Source organism: Homarus americanus, unplaced genomic scaffold (assembly GCF_018991925.1).
Source record: "Homarus americanus isolate GMGI-L3 unplaced genomic scaffold, GMGI_Hamer_2.0 scaffold16430, whole genome shotgun sequence".
NCBI classification, from domain to species: Eukaryota; Metazoa; Arthropoda; class Malacostraca; order Decapoda; family Nephropidae; genus Homarus; species Homarus americanus.
The window spans coordinates 2,315,280-2,338,683 of NW_024729259.1; the positions used below are offsets into that span (position 1 = coordinate 2,315,280).

Below are 23,404 nucleotides of genomic sequence, written 5' to 3' on the forward strand. Positions count from 1 at the left end.
TAAGGAAAATTGATCCTTTTATGTTGTTTCGTATAAAGTCGCGTTTTTAGGAACGTAACCCAGACATTAAGCGAGGACATACTGTACTTGAAGAGTGAAACAGGAAAAAAGGTAAGATAATCAAATATGAACTAGCTAAAAAATTGAATGCAATAGCATGGTGGAATGTTTTGTGTGCACCTTCACTATCAATATCATTAAACTATAATGTTACCGAGAAACATAGGTGAATATGAAAATTTATTGACATTAAAAAGACTTGACAATTTAGATGAATACAATCCATGAATGAAAATACATTTATTTACATTGTTTTTTATGTAAGTTATTTCAATTTCAGCATTAAAACTCTTATAAAACACTGGTTCTAAATAAATTTTACAAAAGGAATTCTATTTACATCTGAGAATTTCCTGAGTAGCAAGTCTCACCAGTATATTGAAGGCCACATTTAAATGTTGTCTCCAAAATCGTCGAACACGACCCCATACCTCAGTAGGGAAGTTTGGTGAACCTATACCATGGAAGACTCGTGCTACAGCACGACCTGTCCACTGATGATCCATGTGGGTAGATATAAAAGCACGTACACTACTACGAACACCTGCTTCTATCTCGGGTCGAATATATACTTTTTCCTCAAGTTGAACCTCAGACAAATTTGTACCATCCTTCGAGAAGTACCTTCGCAATTCCCCTTGTAGTTTGGTACAACGGTTCATATCAACAGAATCACAACATAGCAGAATAGAGTTGTGGGAAACAGAACGTAGCTTTTCATATGTATAATGGAGCTGCAGCAGCTGATTTTGTTCCTGGGTCTGAGCACGCTTAAAAAGGTTATCAAGAAGTTGATCGCGCTCATCATTACTCAAATCTCCTCGAGCTTCCATGTGAAAAGAGAGATCAGTGAATTCCACCGTTACTCCTGATCGTTTGACACTTCCTCCTCGTGAAAGATCTTGTGTGTTCCACTCCAGTGACTTTAATTCCCTTTTTACTATCTTGCTATTCCAGCCCATGCAAGAGGCTACCTCCACCACAGGGAAACTCACTCGATTAACGTTTTCAAATCTAACTCCTTTTTGACGTTCGAGGGCAATGGCAGCGGCCAGAGGTGGACATTTGCGACTCACTGCCACCAACTGTCTAGGCCCTCCATAGCATGACACTGTGCAGTTCGCATATGCATGTGAATTGAGATGAATGATACTTCCTTGGTGCAGTTCCAAGTAACATAACAGTGTTGCAAGATTTTCTTCAGGAAGATCTAGTTCTTTCACTATATCGTCTATGGGTATTGCTACTTCATGTCTTGGACAGGAAGACCGAGATAACAGTACTGAGAAAGAGTCTTCAGCAGAGGTGCGTTCATTTATTGAGATGTTGCTATCTTCATTGGCTTCATTTGTCCTGGACAATGTCTGACTGTTGCTGGGAGAAGATGGGGCATCAGGAGGTGACACAGCAGATGGTGATGCTGGAGCCTTGCTACTATTAACCTCAACACTGTTCCCTTCATTAGTATTTTCCTCTCTGGTCACACATTCTATTTCAAGATCTTTTACTTTAGAACAAGCACAAGGTTTGAAAATTTTGTTCAGGAGTTTCCTTACTGTGTGCCGATCCATAGAATTGGCATAAATGTGTCTCTTGAGTTCCTGGATATCTCTCCCATCACGTGCATCAAGAAACAAATGACAATGAGCATCTTCACCATCACGTCCAGCACGCCCAATTTCCTGCACGTAACTCTCAATGTTTCTGGGCATGTTGAAGTGAATGACACCCCGTACATCGGCCTTGTCTATACCCATGCCAAATGCCACTGTGGCAACAACTATTCTCAACTTGCCGGACATAAATTGTTTCTGAATCTTGTGCCGCCTATATGAGCTCAGTCCAGCGTGGTAAGCCTCGGCATCAAAAGATATTCCCCTTGTCCTCTTCAGGTTGCTCTTTACATCGACCTTTGTAGGCTTCATGAGCTGAGTCCTGATCAGTGTGGCAACTCGCTCACATTCATCCCGTCGAGTGCAATATATGATGATGGAGCTGCATTCTGAAAACCTGTCTCCTTGAAGCAACGTTATCAATGCCTGCTCCCGGAATTCATCACGAGATACAGACAACAAGAGGTTTTCTGGAACACTTGCTCCACGAATTACTCCAGTGTCAAAATCAGGAATGAGCAAATGTCGTGCAATGCTGAGAGCTGTGGCTTGGCGAGCTGTAGCTGTCAATCCTAAAATTGTCTGAATGCCTAACCTCTCTCGTAAGACTTGACACACACGAAGATATGACGGACGGAAATTATGAGACCATTCTGACACACAATGGGCTTCATCCAGACAGGCAAAGGCTACAGGAGGTAAATCTTTAAGAAGAGAACCAAGTACTCCACCACTGCGGCTTGCTACAACAGCTTCTGGAGAAACAAGCAAAATGTGAGCAGTTCCTGACTGTATGGCATTGATGGCAAATGAACGCTGGGTTGTGTTCTGGTGTGTGTGAAGGCAAACGGCGTGCAGAAAGCTGGGAAGACCAGTAACTTGGTCCTCCATGAGTGACACAAGTGGTGATACACATAGGGTGATGCAGTGATTGTGTTTGGCATAAAGGTAAGCTGGAAGCTGGTAGCATAAACTCTTGCCAGAACCTGTTGAGAGGACCAACAAAGTTGACTGCCCAGATAAGACTCTCATGATGGCATTCTCCTGACCTGGTCTGAAGGAGGAGTAGCCAAACATCTCAAGTGCATCATATACTTCCTCTGGGGTAGAACCAACCTCTCCATTGTCTAAAGGATAAAGAGGATCAACAGTTGGTCTATCATATCCTAGGGAATTATAAGATAATAAATTTGGCTGTTGTGAAGAACCTGAATGCTGGGTATTAGTAGGTTCTGTACTTCTTGTGTAAACTTTATCATCATCATTTTGTTCATCAGTTTCTTCCATATCAGCAAAAATATCATCATCTAAATCCATGGGACTAAATATATCATTGTTTTTGGACTGTTCTGTGTAATCATCATCTTTGGGTTGTTCTGTGCAATCATCATCTTTGGACTGTCCTGTGCAATCATCATCTTTGGACTGTCCTGTGCAATCATCATCTTTGGACTGTCCTGTGCAATCATCATCTTTGGACTGTCCTGTGCAATCATCATCTTTGGACTGTTCTGTGCAATCATCATCTGGATTTAAGAGCATCTCATTTTCATCAACATTCATGCCAACCTCCTGTTTATCCTCAGCTACTTTACTTCCTGTTGGTTCATGAGTTCCATCAGATTGCTCTCCTTTAACACATTCATCTTTGTTATCATTTCTTTCTCCTGCTTCTTCTTTAAGGAATAATTTGGACACTGGCAATGCACTGCTACAAGGTTTGATTCCCAAGGCCATTGATGCTGCTTCCTCTAGGCTCAAAAATGTTGATTCCTTCTCATTATAATTTTCTAAAGGGAGAAGATTATCTCCTCTCTTACCTATGCAATTCTTGGACCAATGTCCAAAGTCACCACACTTGAAACATGTTAGTTTCTTTATGGCACCCAAGTTACCACCATCAGCACTCTTCATAATCTGTTTCTTTTTCCATTCCTGTCTTTTGTATTTACCACCAGTCATGCCCTTCTTGCCACGAACAAATACTTTCTTCTTCAGGTTAATACGTACAAAGTTATTGTTGCAAGCCCCAGTAGCGATTTTCTTCATAAAACGTTCTTCGGTGCTCATGTACGGTTTACCATTTGTTTTTTTCAAGCCATGTGCCTCTATATCCTCCAATTCATTATAATCGTCATTGCCAGGCTGTGAACACTGTAGCCCTTCATTCTGTTTCTGGTGGACTTGACTGGTCAGTTTTTGAGTCTTTGGCACCTTTCTTCTAGTCTTTTTGGCAATTGTACTTGACTCTGTGTCTTTTTGTTGTTTCCTCTTGGCTACTGTAACAGCCTTTGGCATTTTGGCCTTGGGTGCTTTTCTTTTTCCTCCTTTTGCCGCTTGATTTACGATGCCATCCATTTGTGGCAGTCTCTTCACCTCCATTGCAGTCCTCGCTGTCTTCTTTTTGCCTATTCTTTTTCTCTTGGGTGGTGGCCAAACGGACTGGATCTTCCCACTCTCTTCCAGGTCTTCTAGGCTTTCCACTTTCTTCCTTTTCCTTCCTTTTATATTCTGGGGGTTTTCTTCCTCAATTTGATATTCTTCGTCACTTACCCCCTTTCTTGGGCGAGAATCTGTGTCACTATCAGCCTCAACGTTCTCATCAAGAAACTTAGAGTCACAAGTCTCTTCCTTTCTCAATCTTCCCTGTCTTCGGTCTACCCAAGTCGTGTCATTTTCAGTTTCTCTTTCAGGGGAAGAAATTTCTCTATGAAAATTATAAACATCTTCCTCTACATGAAAATCTGTCCTGACACTCTCTGGGGGACTGTTAATCATGTTTTTCCTTGATCTAAGTCGTCGTACTTTGGGTTGTTCTTCAGTCTCGGCATCACTTGTTTCTTCTATGGCTGAGGTTTTTTCAGTTACTTCACAAACGTTCCCCCTTTCATGCATTAAACCATTTTTTACCATTTTATCTTTTTTTCTTAATACTGGTTCTTTATTTTTAGTTTTTGTGGCTTTGTGTTTCCTATGCACAGGGTGGTCTCTCCTGTTTGATGAGGTGATTAAATCAGGTTGCATCTGGTCAACATTATCATCATCATCATCATCATCATCCATACTGGAGGTTAAGATTTGTGGTGGTAAACATTGGGTATCTTTGTCATCACTTACCCAGTCTCTGTCAATAAGCTTCATTTTCCAAGACTCAGATGAATCAGTCAAATCTTTGCCTTCCTGTTCCTCACCAAGAACATCTGTACCTGTACATCGCACCACCCACCCATGGTTTAGACCTGCCTTTCTTCTGGTGGCCAACAAATCACTTTGTGGGTCTGCAAATGTGATGTGAGAAATGGCACTGATGGCTTGAGTTTGGAGTTTTTTAGTGACTTGTCCTCTTTGTACTCTAAAGAGGACTTTAGAGGAATTATTTTCCAGGGTATCAAATATACTTGACTTTGTTTCTGCTATACTTTCAGATACAAAGGGTTTTTCATTTTCTGGAACTGGTGTATCAAGCCTAGAAGCACACTGTCCATTCAAAGTTCTGTCTGCAGTGGCTAAGTCTTGAGCACTGAGGCCACCACCTACAGGTATGTGTGAGTTTGGTTTGTCTTCACTAGCCACTCCAAAAACATTTTCTTTGTCAGTACAAGCATCTACGTCAGTGTTTGTCTCAACAGATGACGAATGCTTATGAGCTTTTAGTACACCTGGCATCTCTCTTTTAAGTGGAACTATACTATCTTTAGATTTCTTGAGGGATGTTCTCACTTTTATGGAGCTTCTAGCTCGAAGCTTTTCAGCCATTTTTGAGTACAAAGACTCATGCTTGTTGTTCACTTTCTTAAGTGTCTGGTGATCACTTTTATTGAGGTGTGTGCCCCATACATTGTCTTTACTGGTGGTATATGGTTGTAAGGCTAAAGTGTCTGTTGTTACCTCATGTGAAACACCAGGATCCTGTGAGAGTAAGGGAGCACACACTGTGGATGTTTTCTTTATTGCATCAGCATCTAAATGCTCTTCTTCGCCATTTTCAGTTGTTACTCTTTCAGAATGATTATTTTTTGGGGAAGAGTCTTTACCATTGGGAATCAGACTGCTGCTGATGCTGTGGGTCTTTAACACAGTACCACAACTCTCCTCATCCACAGTTTTATCAACAGTCTTCTGGTCTAAACTGTTTGTACATGAATTCCCACTTGTCCCTCTCTCAGGCTCTGTTGTAGCACTGTTTAAGTGTTCCAGAGTTTTACGGTAGTAGTGATATGCCTTGTATGCTGCCTTGATGTCATCTGGCGCTGTAGCTAAGGCTGCCTTATCTGGACGGCAACTGTTGGCAACCTTGAACTCCCCCTCCCATTTCTGTGAAAGAAAAAAAATAATTTATTGACAGAAATTATCCTTTGGCTCCATCATCAACTAGCCCTAAGAATACAGGTCCTGTTTTAGTGACTTACTGAAAGAACTTACAGACCAGGCTATTCTAATACAATTTACAACTAGCTTTGATAGTACAATATAATACAGAGCTGAAGAGGTAAAATAACAGCTAACAACCAAGTAAATACTGTACAAAATTTTTTAATTTTCCATGCAACAGCAGTCATTGAATATACTAATCAAGTACAGTATTCTTACACAACACCATGATCACTGCTCAACAGGTGAAAAAGAACAAATTACAGGGAAGAATGAGCTGGTAGTTATGTATATGAACACGTTAATCAAATTTACAGTAAAATTTTAATTAAATTAGTTTAAGTGAAGATGGGTGGTCAGGCATGGAGAGGAATTGTAAATTTACAGACTCACTGCCTGACGGTAAATGCTAGAGTTAACCAATAAGAATCTTATCCTTGTAACTAAAGGAAAAAAGTAAATGTTACATACTTTTATCTTCAGTTTAGCTTGAGTAATCTTGTCCTGCCATGATAAAGAAGGTAATCCCTCTGCCATGACTAAATTGGTTGTATGAGATGCTGGAAAAAAAATCAAGATTATAATCTGCAAGTCAATTTATAAACATATTCTTACTGAAATCTGACTGTTTACGTGCCTCAACATGACCACATCAAAGTAATATATTATCAGAGTTTGAAGCTTTTCATGAGATTCACACACAAAGGTGAGATAAAAGTACTGTACTGGTGCTTCTCACAGTGTTGAGGCTGTATAGAACAGTTTAGCTGAGAAGGTCACCTGGTCCTTCAAAATATCAAACTTTGAGAGAAAGACTGGACAAGGCTTTTGACAGATCAACATGTTATGTTCTATTGCAGAAGAAAAAATCAAGATATATACAGTACTGTATTGTTATGTTTGTGCTTCTTCTGTTAACAAGCATTTCCCTACATATGACTGAATGCTCCCTAGTGACCTTTACATACCTAACCTAACTAAACCTACCTAACCTAATGTAAATGAATCTATCAAACTTAACCTGAAATCAGGTACTTTCATCCTAAGATAGGTAGGTTCATCTTATCTATGACAAATGTGAGGAGCGATATGATAGAGGTGTATAAATGGAAGTCAGGGCTGAACAAAGGGGACATTATACCAAGGTACTCAAACTATCCAACCAGGAGCAAACTCGTAACAATGGTTTTAAATTAGACAAATTTAGATTTAGGCGCAAAATAGGTAAACATTGGTTTGGAAATAGAGTAGTGGACGAGTGGAACACGTTACCAAATATCATCATTGACTCGAACACACTGGATAGTTTCAAACATAGGTTGGATGGATATATGAGCGATAAGGGTTGGGTGTAAATGGGACTGCCCAGTATAGGCCAACAGGCCAGCTGCAGTTTCCTCCATTCTTATGTTCTTAAGTCATATAATGTAAACAACTCGACATGATGTGGCATCACACAGTCAGCACAGTGGTGTAGATTCGTGGTCAGAATAAAAACAATTCCTCCACATATTTTTTTACTACACCAGAGGTATAAAATAAGTTCTTTAATATAATAAAACTTTCCGCAAGTTGCTGGTTATCACGAGACGGTGTTCCGGAGTTTTATCAATAAGACACCCTAACCTAACCCTCCCAGGTAGAGATAATTAGATAATGAGTTTAATCATCAGGTGAAAAAGGCTGAGGGGAAATCTTCACATGATCCTTGAAGACATTTTCTGCATGTTTCAATACAGTAGTAACATCAGTTTTGGAGAAGAAAAAAATTATCAGCATCTGATTCTAGCAGAAAACGACAAATGTTTCGCAATACTCAGTGGTCCGTTCCAGCTAAAATTAGACGATCCTGTTGTAGTTCAGCAATCCACTGTTAAAACAATATTAAAAAGCATTTTATTTTCCAAAATAGTCTATATATATTCTAAATTAATTTCCATATCCTCTACAAATGTGCCATATCCAAGTCAGGCATAAACTAAGATATTAAATTCTGTGGATTACATGAATATCAGCATCCCAGCTTATTTATCTGATTATTAAGCACCCTAACACCTCCAGGTAGCATTATGGTGTTTAATCTTCAGGTGAAATAAGCTAGGGAGGGCTAATCTTAGATGATCCATATATCTCTGTGAGCTGCCATCATCTTGGTGGGTCATGTCTGGCGACCTGTGACCGCCTCATAACCTAATAAAATAGGGTTAATTATACCATGATCACCTAATCTATGACGTCTGAATTGGTTAAATGATTGTTAAGTTGAGACGTTAAATAACATAGTTCAGAGATGAAATTAGGACCATGAATTAATTATCTGGAATGGAAGCTTAAATCCCGTGGCAAAATTTCTCGAGTTGACTGAGATTATTAATATACTTTAAACTGGATTTCTTGTTTCTACTCTTAATCTTAAAACAAAAAGCTGAAGAAAGGGGTTAAGAGATCACTGAGAATTAAAATAAACTAACTCACCAGTTTTATCACAAATATTCAGAACTTTTTATTTCAGCACCGGGGGATTTTTCTCCCGCTTCAAAACAGACGGCATATTTATTATTGTGTATGTTCGAACTCGGCAATGTCACCTGTTTAGAAAAGAATAAATGTCCTTTGAAAAATAGAGATAAAGAGAAATATTAGTAACCATAAATATGAATTCATTATAAAATCTGTTTTTAATTTTTACAGTTATTCAGACGTTCCGAAGATAGAAGTTTGATGTAGAAAAGGTGAAAAGGTTCACCATTGACATTGTTGGAACTGTGTTGTTGTTTTTAAGTTGCTAAACAAAGGTTTGAACAATTATTAATTTCATATTTGATTATAATAATAAATGAATAGTCAATAATAGCAAAGGTACATACTAATTACAAATATAAGTGCAGATACAGTTATAAAGGTACAAGTGCAAATATGAGTTCACATACAAACACAGGTCCATAGGTATATAATTAGAATTTGAAGAGGACCAAAATATACCACCATGAAATTAATCAGTTTCGGTAAGTAATGATTGAAACTCCGAGGCGAAAGCAAATGACGGAGGAGGGCATACAATGTTAGTAGTATACCACGGAGTGGGTCGCTTAACCATTTATTTTCTAAATGAGAAGAATTAACAAGTGATAAATTAATTCCAGGAAAGCTAACATGATGACCTTATGATAGTTTAAATTATGTTAGGCTAGGTTAATTTAGGATATGTACGTGAAAATAAAAAGAAAATAGATCGTGGTAGTCATTCGTAATACTTTTCTAACATTGTCTTGAGTGGGCGGGTTTGAGCGGGACCTTGGGGGAGCAGAACTCAGTCAAACACAGGAAGAAGGTACAGGACAATATTATCTCCACTTTTCTCTTTATTCTTAATGTTTGTTGGGCGATAGTCGTTAGGGAACGAGGAAAGGAGGAAAAGTAAGAGCAAACAGGGGACAGAAAAGAGAAGAATTGAGAGTAATAGATAAAAAAATTCTTGTGGAGTAAAAGTAATTCCGTACATAAACAATTTGGTAAAACTTGGTTAACGAATATCAAATGATAGTAGATAGGTTCATATATATATATATATAATGTAAAATTACCGTACATATTTACAATTGGATAGACATGTTAATAAAAAAAAGTAAAAAATGCAGTTGTACAGTTGAACACGAGTATAGCCAATGTAGGTATACGGTGCAGGTAGGCCGTGAGAGTGCTGGTAAACAACAATGGTAAGCAATATAAGGTAATTTGACCAGCAATAGCCGACAAATCTCGTCTGGAGGGTCGTTTGCGGTTTGGGTTAGTTTCTACTCAGTAATAGTATGTCTACAGGAGTAATAGTGATTTTTTTTATACATTCATGAAGCATTAAATTGCTCTTGGCTATCCGAGGCTGGTGGATCACTTCAACAATACAACATTCTCTGGCTTATAAAATAGTCATTATCTTCTCTAGCTGTAGATTCATCATTTATGTATTTTTTTTTTAGTTTTAACCATGAATTGTTTAATATTATTAGTTTTTATGTGGTCAGATAACTTGTTCCAGTCTGTTAAAGCCGTGAAGAAGTATTTTTCGCCTGACCGTGTACACCAGTTACCATAAAATTATGTTCTCTCCCTATAATGCCCTGTCGGTTCTTATTACTTATACAGTACTTACAAAGTTTGCTGTTAGATACTCTGCGTAACGGTCCACTGGAAATTCTGTAAACGTGATTCAGCCTCAGTTGCTTTACTCCAGCCGCCACACTTAACATGTTCAGTGATAGAAGAACTTCATGACCAACTATTAATTCACTAGAGTTAGTCCAAGGATGAGATGGGTTTGTTCCCACTTAGTACAATGAATTTGTTTACCTTTTTGTGTTTTCTTTTTTATACAAATAATATTATTTCAGTCTTTCTAGGCGTAGGGATAATTTATTGTCTTTTAGCCATTTTTTGCATGACTCCACTTCAGATACTTTGGTAATATCATTTGATTCTTTTAGCCGACACGAAAAGGTCACTACTGTCGGCATACAGCAATATCTTGAATTAAGGAAAGCAATGTTTCAATCGCTAGGATATATTCAAATCACGGAGTATTTTTCAATCACTGGAAAATACTGTATATACATTATTGATTTGTACTGTATAAATATAATATACCGTAATAAATGAATACATATACTGTATATACACACACACTATGGTTTTGTTGACAGATGAGTCAAATACGAGTGAAGTTCTCTCCCAGCAACGACCAAGTCCAAGGTCTTTCCAGTAACACCCGGAACCAGGAACCCCCTAGCAGCACCCAGGACCACAACCCTCCCAGTAACTCCCAGGAAAAGGATAGGGTGGACGCCGAGAGTGTGGAGTCGACTAGCTCAGACGGGTCACAGCTCAGGTCGCCTATAGAAGCCAGAGGTCGCTTAAGACGAGTCCTGACCTCCACCTTGTTTCAGGTACGGTGAAAGTTGTCAACCCCCTTTCATAAGAGAGAGAGAGAGCGCTGGGATCATAATTTATCCATGCAGGTGGTGTGCTGTTCGTCTAGTATCTCAAGCCACATAAAGTACAGGTAGAGTCTTGTTACTGTATTCAGACTTGACAACATGTGGTTCACCTAAAGATTAGCCCACAGCTTATTTCATCTGATAATTTATATAACCACCCTGTCCCTACATAAGGTTAGTTTAGGTTTGGAAGTGTCGAGTTAGATTAGGTTAGCTTAGCTTAGCTTAGCTTAAGTTTAGTTTAGGTAAGGTTAGCATCAGTATAGGTTAGGTCAAGTTAGGTTAGCGTTAGTTTAGATTACGTTAGATAAGGTAAGATTAGGTTAGCGTTAAGTAAGGTTAGGTTAGATCAGTTTAGGTTAGGTTGGTCAATCTGAAGGTGAAATGAGCTGGAAGCGAATATTCAAGTGAAAACACGTTGATACATCTAAGAACAAAAACAACTTTTAAAATACTTTATCTTTCAACATTTCATTTTTACTGAAGGGAGATAAATTTAGAGACAGTCTTAAAGTTGTCTCTCTTTTGGAGTTCCTCAAGAGGTATTTGACGCTTTTTGAGTTTGTGTTAACAATTCTATCTATCTATCTACCCTTCATTAGTCGTTTGCCACTGCAGTAGAGCTCCTCCAGGCGTTCCTATCCTTCTACAGCTGCAGACGCTTCTCCCCCAGCCTTCTACAGCTCACATCTACACAGTCCTTTACCCTGTTCATCAACCTTGTTCTTAATCTCCCTGTTCTCTGTTCCTTGTTTTCTCTGCACGTCACCTCTCTTTCTTTTAATCTGTTCTTCATCATCCAAGTAATCTGTCCTTCCTTCTTTGCCTATTATTATTATTATTATTTTCATTTTACGCACATATTCTTTTCATTTCCTCTTTCTGGTGGTTTTGATTGGCAGATAGTTGTGGTGGTGTTGGTGATAGTGGACACAGTGGTAGTGGTGGCGGAGCTGATACTGGACTTGGGACACCACCATAACGAGAACTCCCTGGCCCCCCTCGTCCTCCACGCACTCTCACTCGTCCTTCTGTCCCTCTTTTTCATAGAGGTCCTCCTCAAGATTTACACCTTCAGACGGGAGTTCCTAACACAAAAGGTACACACTAAACCAGCTTACAACTCATTCATTCATCTGTCGATTTAGTCAAGTAACAATCAACTTCTTTGCAGGCTACTTCCCTTGTGGTCTCTGGTACAATAGATCTTTGTTCGTGGGTAAATACAGTGTTGTCTTAACTATGCAGGACAACTAGTGCATATAGGATAAGGGTTTCCAACCTTTTTTTTCACTGCGGACCATGCAGTAGTAGATAGTAGGCAGCTATCAAACAGGGAGGTACTATCGCCTGGGAAGATATTGGGAGACCCTGCTGCCATATGTGACCAAGTCCCAGTTTGCTGATCTGATTGACTTTCTGCCTCAATTACACACAATTGCTAGGTCTCAATTGTTTCTCTTACTTTGACAACACAACATATGCTGTATATTGTTTCTCACTTTTGATGCCTTATTTATCCATTTCTGTATTTTTATATGATGCAATTTGTTTCTTCTTTGGCTTTTTTTTCGCCCTCCCTCCCCCCTCGCAGGTCAGTGACCTGTGCCCGAGTGGGCTAATCCCCCTGTTACAAGGGGGGGGGGGGCATAAGTAATATAATTTTTTTTATTTTTTTTTATTTTATTTTTTTATACAAGGATTATCCCACCCAGGCACAGGTCATCGACCCACATCGGAGCTGGGGGGTTGAGGGTATCATTAAAATGATTAGTGCAGTTTCTCGCGAAAACTTTGTATGTCAAGTGATAAAACATGAAATATATATAATTATCAACTTGATTTAAAAAATAAATAAATAAATTACATTTTCATTGATATACGGTGGATATTATTACTAGGCTGTCGTTTATATATATATATATATATTTATATATATATATATATATATATATATATATATATATATATATATATATATATATATATATTATTATTATTTTTTTTTTTTTTCGGGGCTCGTTCGCCAATATTTTGCGGCCCGATATAGTATCCGTGGACCGGTGGTTAGGAACCCTTGATATGGAGATATAAAGTGATGCTTGGATGATGCTTAGTGCTTCGCTTCTTTGTTGTAAACATTGAGCCCAGGAATACCTCAGTCATCGCTGTACTGTGAGCTGGTGTTCTTAGTGTGGCCGATGCTTACTAATTATGTCAGCTGAAGCAACAATACCTACATTCACACGGGAGTTAGGAATCTCGACTACTGACACGAGTGAAGGTTGTGTTGCAGGCAGAGGTGCTGGACGCTGTGGTGGTGACTGTGGCGCTCTGCCTCGACATAGTGTTTGTCCACCACCAGGCTGGCTATGGCCTCATTATCATCCTCAGACTCTGGCGCGTTGTCAGGATACAGAATGGTGAGTGGCCATCACGATACAGGACGATGCCGTTGAGTATCTTTGGTGTTTTATTTTTCCTAATAGTTCATTGTTTAATTTGTTGTTTTTCTGTTAGTTCTCTGTCTTTGGTGTGTTGTCTTGCATTTTTATCCTCAGTATTTCTTTTATTATTTTACTACGTGTTTCGGTGTCCTCAAACATACTCTCGTAATAGGTCTTAAAAGAGAGGAACATTGTTTTAGTTGGTACGATATATTAGGCTGAGAAATTTATGCACAAGAAACTAGTTCATTAATTTCTTTCCTGTTATAAATACAGTAAAGCTTGAATGTCACCACACCACTTTTCATGTTCACCGTCGAATATTATCCCAGTAGGCATAAAGAGATAGTTATATGCTAAAGCAATGCTGGGCGACTTATGTAAACTTTGGACTTGTCTGTGTGTCCGTTTTTGAAATGGCAATGGGGCCGCTTTTTATGTTTAGAGAAGTTAGATGCATCAATTTTGAAATGAACTTTGTATCAAATCGGGACCAAATTTTTCATTAAGTGTGTAGATTTAAGCATTTAAGCAAACTTCGTATAATACTAAATGGGCTTGGTTATGCACGTGACAGCGGTGATAATGCAGGTCCGGCTGATGAGGGAGGAGCGGCGGCATCGTGCGCTTGGCAATCAACGCGGAACTACACCAATATCATGAGCTTGTCATTTTGAGATACGCCACAAACTCTCCACCAAGTGTACAGAGAGTATGTGTTTAGGTGAATATATAAACTATATTGGGAGCATTACAGGTATATAAATTATTTAAACCATGTAAATTAGGGTTTATATGGAAATGTGAATCTCAATGTACAGTAATTTACAGAACTATATTATTAATGCATTTTCTATTTTAGTTTACGGAAATTAAACTTAGTGCGAATTGAAACTATTATATTAGTTACTTTTTAAGGTGTCATGTATTTTAGGTGATAACGCAAATCATAGTTTTTGTGCTAAATAAGTTATGTATTTAATGGAAACAGTTGCTCCCCTTCTGAGCCATATGTGTTTGTAATTCTGCTGGAAACTGATCCACCTCACATGCCTAATCCTTCACGTTGTTCAAAACTGATCTTTATCTTTTATCTCTTCTCTCCACTATTGTATTATCACTGTATAGTTCTATTAAGTAACCTTAGCTTCTTTTACTGATTATCATTAGTTTTTATTGTCCCATTCTCCTTATTTTTTTGCTTGTGTATCTTTGAACAGATTTTCTTGCATTTATGTTTGTCATCGTTATTTATCTCCTTGCATGTCATTCTTATTTATCAATTCAATTTTCAATTTCAATTGTTTATTCCTTGATAGAGAAAGCGGGATCCTAGTGCTGTCACTAGGTACCCCTGTACAATAACACCAGAAGCATCTGGCAAGTGTGACAAGTATATACAGTATAAATATTGTAAAGGGGCTTACTAAAGCCTAAGGAAGGAAGGATATTCCTTTAACACATTATCAATATTATTTACAAAATATCTGGCCAGTATGGGGAGGATCATCGTGTCTCCGTCAGGGGGTCGTGGAGTGGTGGTCCAGCAGGCGTCACGGAAGCGTTGTGTGTGGGGACATCTTAGGAGGTAGTGGAAAAGGGTGCTGCTGTCGGGTCTTCTGCATAATGCACAAGAGCGTTGCTCAGGGGATGCGGGTCTTATTTATCTTCTTATCCTGTTAACATTCCTTTTTAACATCTTTTTGGTGAACTACTTTGTAAGCCTCACTTATTTTATCCATTCTTTTACCTTATCTGTTGTCTTTTAAGATTTCATTAGTGATTTACTTATCTTTACTCTGGTTTTCTTCTTCTTTTATAAATTATCCTCACAAACATTTTTCCTTTGAATTCATTGCATTGTTATAGTTCTTATTCTTCAAATAATTTATCCAATACAGCTACTTATTTCTTCCAACTTTCCTAAACTCTGAACTTTTTAGCCTCAAGCTGCTCGGTGTGACCCATTAGTTCCTTGACAGTCCATTTTCTCTACCCTGGGTGATGACTGTAGATGTATACAGTAGAAGGATGGCTACTTTGATGCAAAGTCAGTATTAATGAGAAGATATATATTTTTTTTCTCAATAAAATCGCCATACAAGTTAACATTGATTGCACATGTACATAGACAGTGCAGATATATAAACAATGTACAGTTGCCCGCTCTTATTCCTGGCAAGGTTTGGTTAAATTAGGTCAGGCGCGTTTTGTGAGATGTGAACCTCTGTTTACATTGTATTAAAACTCCCGAAATAGACCCCTAAGGAATCTCGCAATAGTGGCCAGACTAAGGATACTAGATAAACGTTCCACAGTGTGGTGACCACATCTCACAAACGAGCTAGTCACTTTAGCAGGTGTAAGTGCAGGCGACTGTACATAGTCAATTCAAGTATACATAGTGCATGCATATTAAAAATGTACATAGGCAGTTCAGGTATACAACGTACATAGACAGTATAAGTAAACAAATATGACAATTCAAGTATACAATATTCATAGACAGTGCAAGTATACAAACCAAGGTATACAGTAAGTTGATTTAGCCAAGGATAGCCAACTAAGCTATTTCCAGTAAGGTGTTTATTGCAAGGTTACAGAAGTTACCATTTGTGGCAAGACAGGGTTGTGTTTAAAACTCGGGAACGATATATATTGTGATTTGTTGACAATAGGTTTGTTATGGCTACTACTAGTGGGGTTTTTTTTTGGGGGGGGGGCGTTCAGTTACTGTTTGCGTTTATTATGAGTTGTGTAATACTGATGATTTTTTTTTATGGGGATTAGCCCACCCGGACACAGGTCACTGACCCACATCGGGGCCTGGGGGGCGAAAATGTAATAATAATAATAATAATAATAATAATAATAATAATAATAATAATAATAATAATAATAATAATAATAATAATAATAAAAATAGTCATAATAATTCATAATAAATAAAATTTATGATAAAACAAACAAAAATAAAATAATAAAATAATGATGATAATAATACAGTAACTGTAATATTAATAATATAGAACTATAAATACAAAAATGAAAAAAAAAAGATCAAAAGTGAGAAACGATATATGTATGTTGTGTTGTTAATGGTAAGAGAAACAATTGAGACCCTGCAATTGCGTGTAAATGAAGCAGAAAGTCAGATCAGCAACCTTGGACTTGGTCACATATGGCAGCAGGGTCTACCATTAGACAACACATTATGCTTCCAATATCTTCCCAGGCAGAAGTGCCTCCCTGTTTGGTAGCTGCCTACTACCTACTACTAGGATATTACTACTGTACTTACTACTTTTACTATTTCATACTACTGATTACTGCTGTTACCACTGCTCTACTGATCATACCAGTACATATTGTGCACTAGATAATGATGATTCATATTACGCTCGATAGTCCATAAAACATATATGGATTCTTTCTTGAGTTACCCCTATGACTTGTATTTAATTTAAGATTAATATGAAACCCGTATGTGTAGGCAGTAAGAGATATACTCGTATACCTATTGTTAGTTGAAGTTTTCAAGATCAACAGTTCAATGCTGAAAGCTTCAATTGTACGTAATTGTTGTGAAAGCTGTAATATAATTAATCGTTGATGAGTCCTTCAGTAGTACCTTCATCATGTTTCGTCATGCTGTGAAATTGTCAGTGTATAAGTACAGTAGACTTACATTTACTTGGTCTAGAGAATTCAGAAAATATAGATACATTGAAGTTGATCAGGGAGAAGTGATGTATTAGTCCATAAAAAACATGTTTTAACTTGTTTTGGGGATTACTGGCCACTTCGCCTTTAGGCTATTTCGGCCGGAAAACATGTTGATAATACTGTACTTAAGTATGGTAGATCTTGTGGTGTACGTGGCATAACATTACCAGTTTGGGGCAGTTGCCAGTTGTACGATGATCACGCCTCCACTATTTTTACCGTCTGGTTTATCATGGCTGTAACAAATAAGACCAGTACATTTATTACTGCTACATATAATTACAAAGTCAGTGGAAACTTTTATCTTAATTATATATAACTAATATTATAAATAAAGGTAAGCATAGGAATCTTTCTTTCATTAATGCTAACTGATACTAGAAATTTCCCAAATTTTGTACAAGTTCGTAGAGCTTGCTTTATAACGATGTATCTTCAATAATAAACTAATTGCTTGTACTGTACCTATAGTGTTTACCCCAAACTGCCGTAAGGACCAACACCTCTACATCCTCGTGAAACTAAACATTGTGTTAAGGGAGGAGAATTATTTAGCGAAATAAAACAAACATAATTAGAAGATAGAACATCGTGACAGTGCATGAAACAGTGCAGTAAAAACAAAGAACTGAACACTCACTGTTCTGCTTCATGAGACAATAATACTCACTGTGGCATAACCTGAAGATGCGCCAGAGTCTGAGGATGATAATGAAGCCATAGCCAGCCTGGTGGTGGACAAACACTATGTCGAGGCAGAGCGCCAATAGCACCACCACAGCGTCCAGCACCTCTGCCTGCAACACAACCTTCACTCGTGTCAGTAGTCGAGATTCCTAACTCCCGTGTGATTATAGGTATTGTTGCTTCAGCTGTCAGAATTAATAAACATCGACCACATGTTTAAATAGGCAACAGATTACCCTCAAAATTAACTGGTGGTCGACGGCAGGTAGCGAATACATAGATACAGCCTTGCTCTACAAATACAATACCTCCATTACTGAAATCATTCCACCTGAAGATTAGTCCCCCAAGGTTATTTCACTTGATAATTAAATCCCCTAACGCTACCTGGAGGTTTAGGCTAAGGATGGTTACTCTTAAAATGAAATTAACTTGGGGCCTAATGTTCAGGTGACTCCTAAACTCTATCCCATACACTTTAAGTACAGTCAGTGCCCGCTTAACGGACTGTACAGTACATAGCACGTTCCTGAAAAGATGCACGTTAAGCAGTATGCGTTAAGTCGAAGTACGTTGAGCGAACACTGACTGGACAAACTTTCAGTGTATCAGATAAAATCGGAACACTGAAGCTTAAATATGCTACAAAGTAGATGAACAGTACAGTTATTCACAGATACTGTATAGTCTTCCTACACTTCATTGGCCTTTCCGAACATGTCACAACATCTGAATCACTTTATTAATAAATCGGTAACGATATATTTTTTCCTGGGTAACAACTGTACATAGATCACTAAAATAAACCAGAATGGACGGGTAAGTAAGTAATAAGCTGGTTAAAGTGTATGTTTACTGTACCTTGTGTGTTAGGAACTCCCATCTGAAGGCATAGATCTTGAGTAGGACCTCCAGGGAGAAGAGGGAGAGGAAAGTGAGTGAGACTGCATGGAGTGCGTGGGAGACGGATGGTTGTTCAACAAGGTGGTCATTTGAGTCCATTACCAACTGTGCCAGAACCAACAACGTGTCCACTAAGACTATCACCAATATTAACACCTGTCAATCAAAACCAACACATTTAGTAAGTTCACATTTCTCACCACTACTACTACCATCATCATTATTTCCTCAAGGTCATGGCATGGCACTCACAGTTGCTGCGTCTTCTGGAAGGTGAGGAAGATGTTTGTATGTAGACCTTGAGGAGTAAGTCTAAACAAGGGACTATAGATGAGAAAGTTGTGTTTGTGGTGAAGGTGTCCGGGAAAAAAGAAAGAATGAAAAGGCACAGGAAATAAGTTATAATTGGTCAGATTAGGTTAGGTTAAATTGGGTTACATTAGGTATGGCTTCGTTACGTTAGGTGAGGTAAGATTATATTAGGTTAATTTGGTAAGGAAAGGTCAGATTAAGTTACGTTAGGTTAGACTTTTTATTTATTTTTTTATTATATTTCATTTTCTTACATTCATGGTGACAACACTGCACTGTCGGCGGCTGAGACAACACAGTGGGAAGACAAAAGTGGTGTTTGTCTTGGGAGGGGGGAAGTAAGTATAGTTTTAGACGTGGTTGGACGTAGAGACGTTTGAGAGGAAGACATAGATAGATAGACATACAATTATCTTAGCGCGTACTCAAAAAACCTCAGTGAGTGTTTCATCTCTCTCTCTCTCTCTCTCTCTCTCTCTCTCTCTCTCTCTCTCTCTCTCTCTCTCTCTCAAGGGAGGGGAGTAACAGTTACCTCAAGCAAGGTAGAGGTCAGGACTCGTTTTAGGGTTTCTCTGGTCCGCTCGGCACTCAGGGCAGCCAACTTGTTCTTCTGCGTGTTGCTGGGAAGGCCATGGTCCTGGGTGTTGCTGGGAGGGCCATGGTCCTGGGTGTTGCTCGGAGGGCCATGGTCCTGGGTGTTGCTGGGAGGGCCATGGTCCTGGGTGTTGCTGGGAGGGCCATGGTCCTGGGTGTTGTTGGTAGAAAACCTCTCTCCGACTTGACCCATCTATGAAGGAACGTCATTAATGTGTGTGTGCGTATGTTTGTGTGTACATTATGTTAGAGGGCACACACACACTGCTGGTCGTTATAACAACAGCCCAATTCCAATCACTGTAAGAATTAACCTGTGTCCACTCCGTCAACCTCACTTTAGTACTGTAACTGTGCTGAAATTCCTTGTTGAATGACCTTCCCCTTGTCATTAGATACAGTATGTACTGTACGGCATCACTTATTTCATCTGTATAATTTTACCTTATGGTTGCCATAGTGGTTAATAAACCGTTAATTATTACTATTATTATTATTTTATTATTATTATTATTATTATTATTATTATTAATAACATTAATATTATTTTTACTATTATTTTTACCGGTATTATTATTACACACACTTGCACATGATTTCTCACCTAGTTATTATATATCATCTGTACCACTAATGTTACTTGTATATATTATTTGTCAATCGAGTGATCCATTCCCCAGTTATGTGACTTTCATCTTCTTTGCTGACTTTATATTTTCAGCCCTTTGGCTGCCTTGTTTTGTCAATAAACCGGTAATTATTATTACATAATGAAAAAAATATATATATTCACCTATGAAGCGTTGGTTTCCAGTTCCGAAAATATGTAATCTTGAAGCACAATGAAAGTCGTAGAAAACATAAAATAAAATCAATCTTAACTTACACAAAGTATCTGTGGTATATCTCGACTTTAGCAAAGCCTTCGACAGAGTCCCCCACGAAAGACTAATACGAAAAGTGGAGGCTCATGGCATTGGAGGAGATATTCTAAAATGGATTAGGGTGTGGTTACAGGACAGGAAACAGCGAGTAAGCATTAACGGCGCTAAATTTGATTGGAGTAACGTCACTAGTGGAGTTGAATTGAATTGAATCGAAACACTTTATTTACCGAGAAAAACGCAGATACAGAGTGGATAATAATAACAATATTAACATGGCTGTGCCAGTTGAGAACATGAGCTCTCTTTTAGGCACCTGATATATACTATACATTTATCTCAAGGAAGTATTATGTAACATTTAGTAACATCTGGAATAGTACAATAGCATGGTGGTAATAAGAACATCTCATAATGTTACCACGGTTATTACTTCAATATTTATTTATTTTATTTATTTATTATTTTTTATTATTTTTTATTATTTTTATTATAAGTATATACAAAAATTACAGTGGAATTTAAAAATATAGGTATAATGGGGGAGCAGTACAACATGGGTTGTACAGTAATAAGGTTAAACAAGAGGACAGAGCTGTCAGGATTATGTTGAGTTGGCAATTATGTTTATTGCAATGGTAATTTCTTATCTATTTACATGATAATTTCCGATACAACGGTTTTGATGGTACAATAAAAGCAGGTACTGTAAATATTGTAGGTATTGCAAGAAATGTTAATACCTACAATAACCTTGACAATAGTTATTTTTTAAGAGATGATTTAAAGGGAGGAAGCTTAGTCTTTGCTGGGATGGGTGGGGGTAAGTTGTTCCACACCTTCACACCGTGATATTTTATGGAGGTAGTAGGCAGTAGACAGGGAGGTACTACCGCTTGGGAAGATATTGGAAGCATAATGTGTTGTCTCATGGTAGACCCTGCTGCCATATGGCATCACGAAAATTGTGACCAGTCCCAGGTAGCTGATCTGACTTTACCTCATTTACACACAATTGTAGGGTCTCAATTGTCTTTCTTACATGACAACACAACATACATATAGCGTTTCTCACTATTGATTTTTTTTCATTCTTGTAGTTCTTTGTATTTATTATTATTATTATTATTATTATTATTATTATTATCACAGTGTTGTTGTTATTATTTTCACCTTTAATATTTAATTTATTTACTATGAATTATTATTATTATTACATTTTCGCCCCGATGTGGGTCAGTGACCTGTGCCCGGGTGGGCTAATCCCCGTAAAAAAAAATACAAGAATTTACTGTAATTATGTATCGTGACATCTTACAGTTCTATTTGTGGTGATGAAGTGTTATGTAATACTCCTCCACCACACTGTAACACTTGGCTTGAAATGCCATAATGTAATGGCTACACACACATATACAATTTATGTAACTGCCATATTTAATTCACTTTTTGCAGACAACCATGTGAGGAGAGAGGCGCTACACCTGTCGTGTTCAGGGCAAGAGGCAAGTCTGCCGTAGAGGAGTGGGGCAAGAGGCAGGTCTGCCGTGGGGGAGTGGAGGTAAGAGGCAGGTCTGCCGTGGAGGAGTGGGGCAAGGGGCAGGTCTGCCGTGGGGGAGTGGGATAAGAGGGACGTGTTTAGGACGTGACAGACACATGGAAACACCAAACAGGAAAAAAAATGACCAAGCGTGAACCTATCAGTCCTATGTGATGGACTGTCGTTACCCGCAGAAAAAGTTAAATTACCCCCGTGGAGGCATTTGGCCCTTAGTGGGAACCCTTGACGTAGCCAAACACACGTCGAACAAAGACACTTCAATATTATCTGAAAACTGTGTACATGACAGAATAGTGTGTGCGTGCGTATGTGTGTGTGTGTGTGTGTGTGTGTACATGGCAGATCAAAGGCGAATAGAATAAAGTAAAAAACCAAACCAAGAAACTCACCCGTGTCCTTCTCTTGGTGTAGTCGCTCTTCACAGCAAGCAAATAATGCAACAGAGAAAAATAATACTTAAGATATCCCAAACACTCACAGTATCTATCTCTGAACTACAAAGACCTCTTTACCAGAACAAGACTAATTCGTGTGTGAGCCGAGAGCCCAAGAGATGGTGGGGGGTGGGACGGAAGGAGAAAAAGAAAGTACCCTAGGATGATGGTCGCTTTACAACCCTCTTTCCTTTGTTAGGTCAGAATCTATTCCCCAAATGTGAGGGATTTATATTACGTAAGATGTACTGTATATAATAATAATAATATTACGTTGGTCTGTTTGAGATGATACTCGAAATTGAAGTTTGGTTAAATGTGCCTTTTGACGGTTTCATACCAGTGTGGTGTTGTTCATCCTGGGGAGAAATATGTGTGTGTATTACATCCTGCCTGTTGCCAGTTGTGGTTTTTATATATTACATAGCAATAAAAATAATGACAATGCTGTTACTAATTGTGATAATAATAATAATAATAATTACAATTGTGAATATGAATTGAAAGAGAAAAACATTTGAGGAAAATATATAGAAAAAAAGAGTGAGAAATAATAAGAGAATAAGGGAGAAAGAAATTGACAGACACACGCAACATACAAAGACAGAAACAGACAGACACACACAACATACAAAGACAGAAACAGACAGACACACACAACATACAAAGACAGAAACAGACAGACACATACAACATACAAAGACAGAAACAGACAGACACACACAACATACAAAGACAGAAACAGACAGACACACACAACATACAAAGACAGAAACAGACAGACACACACAACATACAAAGACAGAAACAGACAGACACAC

At 38.2% G+C, this 23,404-nt stretch overlaps 3 protein-coding genes across 3 annotated transcripts; 1 reads left to right on the forward strand and 2 right to left on the reverse strand.

Annotated features, from left to right (window-relative positions):
• Window positions 1-227: 227 nt before the first annotated feature.
• Window positions 228-8,608, reverse strand: LOC121866392. Its single transcript, XM_042366042.1, has 3 exons — window positions 8,520-8,608; window positions 6,516-6,604; window positions 228-5,987 (listed from the first exon to the last, which is right to left on the reverse strand). The coding sequence occupies exons 2-3, from the start codon at window positions 6,579-6,581 to the stop codon at window positions 393-395; spliced, it is 5,661 nt and encodes a 1,886-aa protein (XP_042221976.1). The 5' UTR covers window positions 6,582-6,604; window positions 8,520-8,608; the 3' UTR covers window positions 228-392.
• Window positions 8,609-11,050: 2,442 nt separating this feature from the next.
• Window positions 11,051-14,816, forward strand: LOC121866532 (voltage-gated hydrogen channel 1-like). The gene is made up of 4 exons (XM_042366299.1): window positions 11,051-11,056; window positions 11,638-12,135; window positions 13,332-13,458; window positions 14,060-14,816. The coding sequence occupies exons 1-4, from the start codon at window positions 11,051-11,053 to the stop codon at window positions 14,143-14,145; spliced, it is 717 nt and encodes a 238-aa protein (XP_042222233.1). The 3' UTR covers window positions 14,146-14,816.
• Window positions 14,817-16,669: 1,853 nt separating this feature from the next.
• Window positions 16,670-22,740, reverse strand: LOC121866393 (voltage-gated hydrogen channel 1-like). The gene is made up of 5 exons (XM_042366043.1): window positions 22,539-22,740; window positions 19,643-19,897; window positions 18,757-18,954; window positions 17,879-18,005; window positions 16,670-17,444 (listed from the first exon to the last, which is right to left on the reverse strand). Exons 2-5 carry the CDS (start codon window positions 19,895-19,897, stop codon window positions 17,407-17,409), a joined length of 618 nt encoding a protein of 205 aa, XP_042221977.1. The 5' UTR covers window positions 22,539-22,740; the 3' UTR covers window positions 16,670-17,406.
• Window positions 22,741-23,404: the final 664 nt, after the last annotated feature.